Below are 14,936 nucleotides of genomic sequence, written 5' to 3' on the forward strand. Positions count from 1 at the left end.
ATTATTTTTCTTGGACAAATATAGTAAGAAAGAACTGACACCTAAGAATTACTGTCTACCCTCACCCTCAATGTGTGTGCCATTAAATGAACATGCCAACACAGGCATATAAGTAAGTAACAAATAAGTAAGTGAAAAAGAACACCTCACTGGGGTATAATTGCTCCATTAAATGTTATATATACTTAATGCATATGAAACTAATAAACTTAAATGCACCTCAAAAATATCTTTAGCTTCAAACAACAGGGACCTCTTCCTCACTTGCAAAGTTTATTCTAACAATATTTCCTTCAAAGAATATTGTTAATATCAGCCATTTTACATTTTCCTCATAAAAACTTAAGATATATATTCTTAATCCTTTAATTACTTTTGCACTACATTAGAGAAAAAGTCAGAGGAAAGACAGTTCATTGAGAGCTATTTTTCTATAAAATCAATGAAAGGAGAATAAAAGCATAGTTATTCAACTTGTAGAGAGTGATTTAATGTTTGTCTTCATTTTCACTCTTGTATTCCATTTTTCTATAATACAGCACTTATTTTTTGGGGGGGGGGAAAGGGTTTAATCCAGCTCACACTTTCCACATTGATATTTATCAGCAAAGGATGTCAGGACTAATACAGCACTTATTAAGTGTCTGGTTTTGTCCTGGATAACAGATTTAGCACATTATTTCTCCATCAAGCATCATTTTTTTTTCTGTTGTCAGCCCTGAAACACAAAATATTTCATATAGTTTTTGCAATCATAAGAAGCCTGCATGACTCTTCTCTCTATTTATACTTTAGCCATATAACCCACTGATCCTTTACATATTTCTCCCTAGGGAGGAGTAACCCTTGTTTGTCTGAGATAAATTCTCAGTTGTCATGTTGTAGTGTCTGACCAGTCTCCTAAAGGCGCCTCATCAAAATGAAGCTGCCTGTTCTGCTAGTGGTGCTGCTATTGTTCACGAGTCCAGGTAATGTTAGGGGAAAATGAGAAAGAAGAATGGGAAGGGAACATGAATACTGGCTCAAAATGATGATCACAATTGTTCTGTCTTTTTATGAAAAAATAAATCTTATCCTATCGAATAGGTCCTGAGGAATTTATGTCTGTCTGAGGGAGGTTCCTGATGGCAAAGACTGTGTGTTGTAATAATGATTAAGACACAGATAGACTTAGATAGCATAAGTTATGGCCAGAAGATCCTGATGGCTTTCAATGAACTTGTTTTGTTAAAAGGTAATTTTAGTATGTAAAGAATTATATATAAAACTGTATAAAAAAACTCACTTGAAATAATTATCAAATAGGGAAAAATCACAAATACTGTTCATGAAGATTTTCCATAACATTGTATTTCTTTGTCATTATTTCAGCCTCAAGCAGTGATGTTGTTCTGACCCAAACTCCACTCTCTCTGCCTGTCAATATTGGAGATCAAGCCTCTATCTCTTGCAAGTCTACTAAGAGTCTTCTGAATAGTGATGGATTCACTTATTTGGACTGGTACCTGCAGAAGCCAGGCCAGTCTCCACAGCTCCTAATATATTTGGTTTCTAATCGATTTTCTGGAGTTCCAGACAGGTTCAGTGGCAGTGGGTCAGGAACAGATTTCACACTCAAGATCAGCAGAGTGGAGGCTGAGGATTTGGGAGTTTATTATTGCTTCCAGAGTAACTATCTTCCTCTCACAGTGATGCAAACCCTAACAAAAATGTCCTTCCTTGTTGTTGCCCAGCTGCAAAACATGTTAATCATCTCTGAGAGTGGTGCTAAGGAACTTCCTATTATTGATTGAAGCTGATTTAGACCCTAAAAAAAATGTCCTTTCTTACAGTTGCCCAGCTGCAAAAGATGTTGCTCATCTGTGAGAGCGGTGCAGAGGAACTCCAGATTACTAATTGCAGCTGAGGACCTTGGAGCATGAATAATTTGGTGACCCCTCACTGTTAATTCATTTCTGTCCTCATCAGTTGCAATGATGCTATTACATCTGCCTCAGTTGGATGGACATGTACTATCCCAGCAACCAGGAATAATGGGGGAAATTTTTTAGTGAAATTCCATTCTCATCCAACTGTCTTTTTCTACTTTTGTCACTCAATATTATCAGACAAATTGGAAACTATGATGTATTCCTTTGTTAAACTGTCTCCTTTACTATAGAAGTACTTCATTTGCAGTATCTTATGCTTTTGACTTAATTTCTATTTTATGATTACAAATGTGGATTATCATACTCCACCTTGTTTTCTATTTTATAGAATGAATTAATTGATTCTTAAATTTCAGACTATCTACTTAGACTGTGCCAATTTGGCAATCACTATGTGGGATGCCTGCTCAAGACTCTTTCAAACCTCAAAATCTTATCAGGGAACCAGAAGGTGGGGATATACTCCAAGAAGGCACAAAAATCCTGCCTACTTTCCTGAGAAATGATTGAAAATTGTGAGGAGCCATTTAGGAAAGACTTTAGCAAGCATGTAAGTTTTCTGAAGATGGCCCAACATTTTGAGTGTCTGTGATGGTTACACTTTGGAAGCAAAATTCCCAGCTACTTCATCCTAGGATCACTTCTCATTGCTCATATCCCTTTCCTGGCACAGTTACATAGCCTAATGATTCCAGGGCATCATCCTACCTTACTGGGGAAACTTTCTTCAAATAAATATGAAGATGCACTTTCATATAGAAGTACTGTTTAGATGAATTGATGATTTCATAATTTCTGATAATGATTTTATATAACTCCTAAATTGATTCAAGTAAATCTCAAGAAACCTATAGAATAAAAGTTGCAAGTATATCCCTGATATAGCTATCTCTTGTGAAGCTATGCTAGTGCCTGGCAAATATAGACGTGGATGCTCACAGTCATCTATTGGATGAAACACAGGGCACCCAATGAAGGAGCTAGAGAAATACCCAAGGAGCTAAAGGGGTCTGTAATGCTATAGGAGAAACAACAATAGGAACTAACCAGTATCCCCCGCCCCCGAGAGCTTGTGTCTCTAGTTGCATATGTAGCAGAGGACGTCCTAGTCGGCCATCAATGGGAGGAGAGGCCCTTGGTCTTGCAAAGATTATATAGCCCCAGTACAGGGGAATGCCAGGGCCAGGAAGCATGAGTGGGTGGGTTTGGCATGAGTGGGTGGGTTTGGGAGCAGGGTGAGGGGAGGGTATAGGGGACTTTTGGAGAGGAAACTAGGAAAGGGAATAGCATTTGAAATGTAAATGAAGATAATATCTAATAAAAAAAAAAACCCTTCTTGTGTTATGGGCTAATTGTACAAAGAAAAGAAAGCGCGCTTGAAACAAATTTATAATCAAGGAAAACATTCCTTCTAGGTTAGGAATAAGGCTACTATATGGTAGCTAAAGATCATATACATGGATTGAACAATTTATTGTAGGTTGCAAAAACAGAAAATAAATGTTGGAAAGTTTGCTTATAAAGACTTTAAAATACTAAGACACAAGGCATATGATTTGTCCCTTGACAAAACCGTGCTGTCTTGTGTCATAAAATACTATTGCTTTAAACATTTTTATTAGATATTTTTTAATTTACATTTCAAACTAATGTTCCCGAAAGTTCCCTATACCCTCCCCCCACCCTGCTCCCCTACCCACCCACTCCCACTTCTTGGGCCTGGCATTCCCCTGCACTGGGGCATATAAAGTTTGCAATACCAAGGGGGCCTCTCTTCCCAGTGATGGCCAACTAGGCCATCTTCTGCTACATATGCAGCTAGAAACACGAGCTCTGGGGGTACTGGTTAGTTCCTATTGTTGTTCCACCTATAGGGTTGCAGACCCCTTCAGGTTCTTGGGTGCTTTCTCTAGCTCCTCCATTGGGGTCCCTGTGCTCTATTCAATAGCCGACGATGAGCATCTACTTCTGTATTTGCCAGGCACTGGCACAGCTTCATATAAGAGAGCTATACCAGGGTCCCTTCAGCAAAATCTTGCTGGCATATGCAATAGTGTCTGGTTTTGGTGACTGATTATGGGATGGATCCCAGGATGGGGTAGTCTCTGAATGGTCCATCCTTTCATCTTAGCTCCAAACTTTGTCTCTGTAACTCCTTTCATTTTGTTCCCTATTCTAAGGAGGAATAAAGTACCCACATGTTGGTCTTCCCTCTTCTTGATTTTCTTGTGTTTTTCAAATTAAACTTATAATGAACTTGTGAAGGTAGAAAATAGATAATGAATGATAAGTCAGGTACTAGTCTTGACAGAAGGACATGTAAACAATTCTGCTGTAACTCCTTAAGTTGATGTATAGACCTATTACATCAACTCCTGCATTAAACTTACTAGAGACTTAAGAATATAAAAATGCTTTAAAAAACATATGATCCATTATCCTGAGGAGGTATAAAATTAGAATATCAATAAAATGGTGGTTTAGTCCTTTCTGTTCCCCTCTCTCTCTCTCTCTCTCTCTCTCTCTCTCTCTCTCTCTCTCACTCACTCAATATGTGTGTGTGCATGTGCCTGACTTTTTCTCTTCCTTTGTTTCTCCTCTCCCCCCCTCTCTCTCCCCCTCCTCTCCCCCTCCTCTCCCCCTCCTCTCCTCCTCCTCTCCTAAAGGAAGAGGAAGCCAAGTATTATATAATATGACTTCCTGTTCAGTATTCTTTTTTGTTGTTGTTCTGAAATGGCTTAGAATTAATAAGCCATTAGAATTATCCTTTTTTTCTATATTGTCATGTTCTACTAATATTTCTTATGATGTTACAGCCTGTCTTAGTCAGGGTTTCTATTCATGCACAAACATCTTGACCAAGAAGCAAGTTGGGTAGGAAACGGTTTATTCAGCTTACAATTTTATAATACTGTTTATCACCAAGGAAGTCAGGACTGGAACTCAAACAGGTCAGGAAGCAGGAGCTGATGCAGAGGCCATGGAGGGATGTTCTTTACTGGCTTGCTTCCACTGGTTTGCTCAGCCAGCTCTCTTATAGAACCCAAGTCTGCCAGCCCAGAGACGGTCCCACCCACAAGGGGCCTTTCCCCCTTGATCACTAATTGAGAAAATGCCTTACTGTTGGATCTCATGGAGGTATTTCCTCAACTGAAGCTCCTTTCTCTGTGATGACTCCAGCTGTGTCAAGTTCACACAAAACTAGCCAGTACACAGCCTTAAGAGATGACCTTGTATTAAATTAAGGGTTAAAGGTATTTAACCCTTGTATTAAAGTCACCCTGTCTTTAAATCTAAGAAGTAGAGTCACATGTAGGGCCTATCAGAGCATTAGCACAAGTTTACTTTGGTATCAGCAAAAACAAAGGAGACAGAAAAGCTTTTATCAAGTCTACTTCACAGTCTGTTTCTGGGATCCCCTTAAGGTTCATTGACAGTGGGTCAAGGACATATTGCAGCTTCACAATCAACAGTCCTCTAACATGCAGAGGTTAGAAGTTATTACAGTCAGCAGTCTTCACCACCAGTGATGCAGATCATAGTTAAAACCATAACAAAAGCAGAAATATGAGACTGGGTGATATCTCCTTCTTCTAGTAGTGCTTCTATCTTCTTCAAAGTATTTTACAGATGCAGCTGGCTTGAAGTTTACAGAAATATATGGAAAGAAAAGAAGCCTGGAAGATTCTTGCCTCTAAATCTCTGTCACTGCATTTCAGAACACTGGGGAAAAAATTGTACTACAACACAGAGAAAAGCTCAGCTATGATCTACTTAAAGAATGATTGGCTCCATACTTATGTAGTTGTTGGAAGAGCAGATGAGGCATTGTTTGAAACTATAGCACATAATAAAATTTTGTTCTAACAAGGATGAAATCTGAGACTAACTGCTTCAAATCCTAGTTGCAAATTACCCTACATCAGTGGGGCAAGGGTGGAGCATGCCTTTAATCCCAGTATTTTGGAGGCAGAGGCAAACAGATTTCCAAGTTTGAGGCCATCCTGATCTACAGAGTGAGTTCCAGGACAGCCAGGGCTATACAGAGAAACTCTGTCTCAAAAAAACAAAACAAAACAAAACTAGCAAATTACCCTACACATATTTTCAGAGTACATGAACAACTTTTTAATATACTCCAATTTTCATGTTTGTGGGTTTTATGATCTCTCAGTTCAACTTGGTAAAATTTACAAAATTCTCGAGTGATTAGTTTCATTAATTAATAGAAAAATTAAGGTAGAAATGTATATAACCAAAGCATGTCTGGCAGCCAAAATTCTACAAATCCCCAGGATTTATCATGTGTTTCAATTATCATGAGTTTACAATTGCAGTAAATTGAGATTGCTTTTACAGTGGAATCATATAGAATATACTAGGTTTTAGATTTACTTTTGATACCACAGAATTTAATAGAAATGGATCTAGCACTTCATCTTTTATTCTGGGAGCAGCCTATGAAATATATTAGACTTTGTGACATGATCTCATAAACATGAATGTCAAAAAAGAAAACATTTATATAATGTTTTAGCCCTTCTCTCTCTCTCTCTCTCTCTCTCTCTCTCTCTCTCTCTCTCTCTCTCTCTCTTACACACACACACTCATATGTATATGTACATGAGAGAGAACATAGTCACAGCTGTGTATGCTTATATATTTAGATTTTAGCAAATTGCAAAAATGTACCTATCCAATATGTTTATGACTTCAGTATTTACTTTTTATTCTAAAGAATTTTGACCCTTTCTTATTCTTACACAGTGAGTTGTGGATATTTTTACACCCTTCACATATCCCTCCTAACTGCACAAAACTTTCTCTATGCTAGCAAAATTCTGGTTTTATTCCTTACAAGAGAGTTTGAGGTTTCTAGAAAGAGAGAGTATATAATTATATTCTGGACCTTATCAATAATCCCATGACTGAAAAACTTAATTCCCCTCCACCACAACTATTTCTGCACATAGTCCTTAAGTGAAGCCTATGGTATCATTAGCTGTTCTCTTTTGTGGTGACAGTTCCAATATTGTTCAATTATGTTCAAGTACCCATAGCTACAGTGTATCTATGAGTACAAAACAAAAGAAATAAGTTCTTTTCTGTGGCCTTTGATGTTCCCAGGCATGAACTCTTGATGAGGTTTACGATAAATTCCGTGAGTTTCATTGAGTGAAATATGCCCCCAAATTGAAAGAGAAAATATTTGGTTATTCCCATAACAGGCATAACATTATTTTGCCATAGTGATTATGCCTTACTAGGATATCATAACTGTAATTTATTGAGTCTATAGCTGAAAAATATCATCAATGACATAGTTTTATACAGTTGGGTTGTATCATCTTACAGTATGAAAGAGACCTAATGGAGAGTAAACTTATAGGTCAGTAAATACCAAAAATTGCAATTATAATTCACAGTATTATAAATATTGCCAGAGAAGTACACAAAATGCAGTATAAATATTTAAAAAGATATCTGAAAATGTACCTATTAGATAATGCAGCCAAAATCTTCTGATACACATCTATAGAAACAGAAAGTAGGATGGCTCAGAGACATCCAATTTCATGCATTTATTTTGATACTTCCCAACAAGTAAAAAAAGGAGTCACTTGATAGGGATGAAAAAGTTGAATGGATTAAACAAGCAACACATCTAATAATTACTCAAAATATATCACCTATAAAGAATGATACTTTGTCAAGGAGATAAGAATGAGTGATAGTAAGACATCATTATCACTAAAATAAACCAGACACAGGAAGGCATATTGTCCCTTGTGGTAGGAAAAAAAAGAAAAGAAAAGAAAGAAAAGAAACAAAAAAGACAAAAAACAAAAAAACAAAAAACCCAACTAATCCTAAAAGTATACTATACCCAGCAAAACTCTCAGTTACCATAGATGGAGAAACCAAAGTATTCCATGAGAAAACCAAATTTACACAATATCTTTCCAAGAATCCAGCCCTTGAAAGGATAATAAAGGAAAACTCCAACACAAGGAGGAAAACCATGTTGTAGAAAAAGCAAGAATGTAATCATTCAACAAACCTAAAAGAAGATAATCACATGATCAGAATCCCAAATCTAACAACAAAAATAACAGGAAGCAACAAATAATTTTCCTTAAAATCTCTTAATATCAACAAACTTAATTCCCCCACAAAAAGACATAGACTAATAGACAGGCTACATAAAATGGACCCAATATTTTGCTGCATACAGGAAACCCATCTCAGGGACAAACGCAGACACTACATCCAAGGAAAAGGCTGGAAAACAATTTTCCAAGCAAATGGTACCAATAAAAAAGCTGGAGTAGCATTCTAATATCGAATAAAATCAATTTTAAACCTAAAGTTATCAAAAAAAAAAAAAAAGACAAGGAGAGCAGGGTGTGGTGGCACATGCCTTTAATCCCAGCACTTGGGAGGCAGAGGCAGGCAGATTTCTGAGTTCAAGGCCAGTCTGGTCTACAGAGTTAGTTCCAGGACAGCCACGGCTATACAGACAAGGAGGGACACTTCATGCTCATCAAAGGTAAAATGTACCAAGTTGAACTCTCAATTCTGAACATCTATTCTCCAAATGAAAGGACATCCACATTCATTAAAGAAACTTTAGTAAAGTTCAAAGCACGCATTGCATCACACGAAATAATATTGGTTGACTTTAACACCCTACTCTCATCAATGGACAGATCATGGAAACAGAAACTAAAGGAAGACACAGTGAGACTAATAGGAGTTATGAAACAAATGGATTTAACAGAAAACTATAGAACATTTTATTCTAAAACAAAAGGATATACCTTCTTCTCAGCATCCCATGGCACCTTTTGCAAAATTGTCTTTTTAATCAGTCACAAAACAGGCCTCAACACACCCAAAAATATTGAAATAATACCATGTGATCCTATTAGATCACCACAGACTAAGGCTGATCTTCAATAACACCATAAATAATAGAAAGCTCGCGTACATGTTGAAGCTGAACAACACTCTACTTAATAATATCTGGGTCAAGGAAGAAATAAGGAAATAAATAAAAGACATTTTAAAGTTTAATGAAAATGAAGTCACAACATAGACAAACTTATGGAACACAATATAAACAGTCCTAAGAGGAAAACGCATAGCTCTGAGTGCCTCAGAAAAACAAACAAAACAAAAACAAAAACAAACAAGAACCCAAACCAAACAAACAAACAAAAAACTGGAGAGAGCATCCACTGTCAGCTTGACAACACGCCTAAAAGTTCTAGAACAAAAGGAAGCAAATTCACACAAGAGGAAAAGAGAACAGGAAATAATCAAACTCAGAGCTGAAATCAACCAAGTGGAAACAAAACAAAACAAAACAAGCAAACAAAAAAAAAGCTATACGAAGAATCAACCAAGCCTGGTTCTTTGAGAAAATCAACAAAATTGATAAACCCTTAACCAGACTAAATAGAGGGCACAGGGACAGCATCCCAATTAACAAAATTAAAAATGAAAAGGGAAACATAACAACAGAATCTGAGGAAATCAAAAAATTCATCAGATCCTACTACAAAAGCATGCATTCAACACAACTGGAAAACCTGGATGAAATGGACAATTTTGTAGACAGATACCAGGTAACAAGGTTAAATCAGGATCAGATTAATGATCTCAACGGTCCCATATCCCCTAAAGAAATAGACACAGTCATTAATAGTCTTACAACAACAACAACAACCAAAAAAAAAAAAAAAAACAAAAAACAAAAACAAAAAAACAGCCAAGCACCTGCTGAACCTATCAGGTTCCTCAGGTTATTGCAGAGTTCTAGCAAACCTTCAAAGAAGGCCTAATTCCAATATTCTTCAAACTATTCCACAAAATAAAACCAGAAGGTACTCTACCCAATTCATTCCATGAAGCCACAATTACTCTGATACATAAAACACACAAAGACACAACACAAAAAGAGAACTTCAGAGCAATTTCCCTTATGAATATTAATGCAAAAATACTTAATAAAATTCTCGGAAACTGAATCCAAGAACACATCAAAATGATCATCCATCATGATCAAGTAGGCTTCATCCCAAGGATGCAGGGGTGGTTAAATATATTGAAATCCATCAACGTAATCCACTATATAAAAAATATCAAAGAAAAAATCCACATGATCATCTCATTAGATGCTGAGAAAGTATTTAACAAAATCCAACACACCTTCATGATAAAAGTCTTGGAAAGATCAGGAATTTAACGTCCATAACTAAACATAATAAAAGCAATCTACAGAAAACCAGTAGCCAAAATCATACTAAATGGAGAGAAACTTCAATGAATCCCACGAAAATCAGGGACTAGACAAGGCTGCCCACTTTCTCCCTACCTATTCAATATAGTACTTGAAGTCCTAGCCAGAGCAATTTGCACATGATATGATAGTATATATAACTGACCCTAAAATTCCACCAGAGAACTCCTAAACCTGATAAACACCTTCAGTGCAGTAGGTGGGCATAAAATTAACTCAAACAAATCAGTTGTCTTTCTCTACACAAAGGATAGACATGCTAAGAAAGAAATTAGGGAAACAACACCCTTCAAAATAGTCACAAATAATATAAAATACCTTGGTGTAACTTTAAGTAAGGAAGTGAAAAATCTGCATGATAATAACTTCAAGACTCTGAAGAAAGAAATCGAAGATCTCACAAGATGGAAAGATCTTCGATGTTCATGGATTGGCAGAATTAATATCGTAAAAATGGTTATCTTGCCGAAAGCAATCTAGAGAATCAACACAAACCCCATCAAAATTCCCACTCAATTCTTCACAGAGTTAGAAAGGACAATTTACACTTCATCTGGAATAACAAAAACCTCGTATAGCAAAAACTATTCTCAACAATAATAGAACCTCTGTTGGAATCACCTTCCCTGAACTCAAGCTGTATTACAGAGCAATTGTGATAAAAAAACAAAACCAAAACCAAAAATAAAACAAAACAAAACAAAAAAAAACCCAAAACTTCATGGTACTGGTACAGTGACAGACAGGTAGATCAATGGAATAGAATTGAAGACCCAGAATTGTACACACACACCTATGGTCACTTGATCTTTGACAAAGGGGCTAAAACCATCCAGTGGGGAAAAGACAGCATTTTCTTCTTTTTTTTTTCTGTTTTCTTTTTGTACTTTTTAAAAGTTTTTATTTTTTTTTACATTTCAAATGTTGTACTCCTTCCCTGACCCCCTCCAAAAACCTGCCACCCCCTTCTTTCACTCTAAGAAGGTGATCCCCCAACTCCTACCTTTGGGCTGTAGAGATGGCTCAGCCGTTAAAGGCTAGGCTCACAACCAAAAATATAAGGCAGCATTTTCAAAAGATGGTGCTAGCAAGATTTCACTGAAAGGACCCAGATATAGCTCTCTCTTGTGAGACTATGCCGGGGCCTAGCAAACACAGAAGTGGATGATCACAGTCAGCTATTGGATGGGTCACACGGCCCCTAATGGAGGAGCTAGAGAAATTACCCAAGGAGCTAAAGGGAACTGCAACCCTATAGGTGGAACAACAATATGAACTAACCAGTACCTGGGAGCTCTTGTCTTTAGCTGCATATGTATCAAAAGATGGCCTAGTCGGCCATCATTGCAAAGAGAGGCCCATTGGACTTGCAAACTTTATATGCCCCAGTACAGGGGAACGCCAGGGCCAAAAAGGGGGAGTGGGTGGGTAGGGGATTGGGGGGGTGGGTATGGGGGACCTTTGGGATAGCATTGAAAATGTAAACGAGAAAAATACCTATTAAAAAAAAAAGATGGTGCTAGCTCTCCGGGCAGTCAGCATGTAGAAGAATTGGAATAGATCCATTCTTATCTCCTTCAAAATTTGAACTCTAAGTGGATCAAGGACCTACACATAAAAACAGAGACACTGAAACTTAAAGAGGAGAAACTGGAGAAGAACCTTGAACATATGGGAACAGGGGATAAATTCCTGAGCAGAACTCCAATGGCTTGTGCTCTAATATCAAGAATTAACAAATGGGACCTCACAATGTTGCAAAGCTTCTGTAAGGCAAAGGACACTATCAGTAAGACAAAAAGGCTACCACCAATTGTGAAAAAGATCTTTACCAATCCTAAATCAGATAGACGGCTAATATCCAATATACACAAAGAGCTCAAGAAGTTAGACTCTAGAAAACTAAATAACCCTATTAAGAATTGGGTACAGAGCTAAACAAAGAATTCTCAACTGAGGAATACTGAATGGCTAAGAAGCACCTAAAAAAATGCTGAACATCCTTAGTCATCAGGGAAATGCAAAGCAAAACAACCCTGAGATTCCACCTTGAATCTGAATGACTCAAGAATGACTGAGATCAAAAACCCAGGTGACAGCAGATGCTGGTGAAGATGTAGCAAAAGAAGAACACCCCTCCATTGCTGTTGGGATTGCAAGCTGGTACAACCACTCTGGAATTCAGTTTGGTGGTTCCTTAGAAAATTTGATATAGTACTACTACAAGGTCCAGCAATACCACTCATGGGCATATACCCAAATATCTTTCAACATGTAATAAGAACACATGCTTCACTATGTTCATAGCAGTATTATTTATAATAGCCAGAAGCTGGAAAAAAAACAGATTTCCCCCAACAGAGGATTGGATCCAGATAATGTGGAAAAGTTACACAATGGGATACTAAGCAGCTATTAAAAACAATGAATTTATGGAATTCTTAAACAAATGGATGGATCTGGAGGATATCATCCTAAGTGAGGTAATCCAATTTCATAAGAAAACACACTATATGCACTCACTGATAAGTGGATATTTGCCCAGAAGCTCAGAATACCCAAGATACAATTTGCAAAACACATGAAACCCACAAGGAATACCAAAATGTGGATAATTCGATCCTTCTTAAATGGGGAAATTAAATAGCCATGGAAGGAGTTACAGAGATAAATTTCAGAGCAGAGACTAAAGGAATGGCCATCCAAAGACTGCCCCACTTGGTGATCCATCTCATATACAAACATCAAACCCAAACACTATTGTGGATGCCAACAAGAGCTTGCTGTCAGGAGCCTGATATAACTGTCTCCTGAGAGGCTCTGCCTGTGCCAAACAAATACAGAAGTGGATGCTTACAGACATCCATTGGACAGAGCACAGGGTTCCCAATGAAGGTCCTAGAGAAAGCACCCAGGGATCTGAAGGGGTTTGTAACCCCATTGGAGGAACAACAATATGAACTAACCGGTATCCCCAGAGCTCCCTGGGACTAAACCACAATTCAAAGAAAACACAGGGTAGGAATCATGGCTCTAGCTGCATATGTAGCAGAGGATGGCCAAGTTGGTCATTAATGGAAGGAGCAGCCCTTAGTCCTGTGAAGGTTCTATACCCAATTATAGGGTGATGCCAGGGCCAGGAATTGGGAGTGAGTGGGTTGATGAGCAGGGGTTGGGCAGGGAGGGAATAGGGGAATTTCAGAGGGGAAACTAGGAAAGGGTATAACATTTGAAATGTAAATAAAGAAAACACCTAATAAAAAATAAAGGAAAAGGAAAAAGAAAGTATACTAAGTATAAGTACATGGAAAACAAAGGATCTAGAATCTAGAACCAGAAATAATGAAATTTACTCAGTCAGCTCTTCTTATTAGATGTTTCGTTTTTCCACTCACACTTTAAATGTTTAGATTGTGTGGATTACTTCTCCAGTACTAGGGCAGGTCACAAATATTCACTTTAGATTCTACTTTTAATAGTTCTGGCTGACTTTTAGGGCTGCTGGTGTCAGAGGTTGTCTTAGTGAGGGTTTCTATTCCTACACAAACATCATGACCAAGAAGCAAGTTGGGGAGGAAAGGGTTTATTCAGCTTACACTTCCATACTGCTGTTCATCCCCAAAGGAAGTCAGGACTGGAACTCAAGCAGGTCAGAAAGCAGGAGCTGATGCAGAAGCCGTGGAGGGATGTTCTTTACTGGCTTGCTTCCACTGGTTTGCTCAGCTGGCTCTCTTATAGAACCCAAGTCGGCCAGCCCAGAGACGGTCCCACCCACAAAGGGCTTTCCCCCTTGATCACTAATTGAGGAAATGCCTTACAGTTGTATCTCATGGAGGCATTTCCTCAACTGAAGCTCCTTTCTCTGTGATAACTCCAGCTGTGTCAAGTTCACACAAAACTAGCAAGTACAGAAGTAAAGACTTTTGAAATATTGTTTTAATTTTTATTTTCCAATAATTACTTAGTCAAAGGGAGCTGAAAAAGAATGTTAGGAAAGTCTTATCCATAAATCACCAGTTTCTGACAGTCTGTCATGATTATACTGTAATCCATAAAAGAAGTACATTGAAATAGATGTAAGCTCTGGCTTATTTTCTTACCTAAATTTTCCACTATTAAATTTCATAAATAGGACAAATGGCTGACATGTCGATTTAACACATCACAGTTGACCAAGCCGCCTGGTTCTCCCAGCATCCCTCAGACGCTACCTATTACAGAGTATTGCTGAGATAATCCTACCCACTATACCATTTCTCCAGCCCACTGTGCTGCCTGTCTCTTAGAGGCTCTTCCCTATATAATCTAGACATTTTGGTTACCTGCAACTTTTCATCTTTTGCCTCTTGGCTGCTGAACCTCATTGCCTTGGCTTCTTTTTCTTTTCCCTTCCCCATCTCCTCACATGGCTCAAGGATATGACTACTCTGTACTCTTTTAGAAATGTTTGCCTCTGGCTATGTTTTATGTTTTTTTTGGGGGGGGGTGGAGAAGGGCAAGCATGGTTTTATTTGTTTACCAGTAGTTATGTATCTAATGTATCAAACCTACCTACTATGAAATAAATTCAGTGGAATGAGCCTTCCAGGTAAAAATCAATTTGATTTCTCCTTGTTCAGAGAATTCATTGGAAGCTTGACAAAATCAAAAATCTTTTCTTAAGGTGCTACCCTTAAGTGAAAAGAGTAGTTGTAGAGAAT

At 37.7% G+C, this 14,936-nt stretch overlaps 1 gene segment (V, D, J or C) and 1 further gene; both read left to right on the forward strand.

Annotated features, from left to right (window-relative positions):
• The window catches only part of Igk (immunoglobulin kappa chain complex), a 3,171,119-nt gene that overhangs the window by 985,103 nt on the left and 2,171,080 nt on the right, over positions 1-14,936 (forward strand).
• Positions 920-1,684, forward strand: Igkv1-99 (immunoglobulin kappa variable 1-99). The segment is given in 2 exon segments: positions 920-968; positions 1,372-1,684. Coding segments are annotated over 2 exon segments (362 nt in total).

Source organism: Mus musculus, chromosome 6 (genome assembly GCF_000001635.26).
Source record: "Mus musculus strain C57BL/6J chromosome 6, GRCm38.p6 C57BL/6J".
Taxonomy (NCBI): Eukaryota; Metazoa; Chordata; class Mammalia; order Rodentia; family Muridae; genus Mus; species Mus musculus.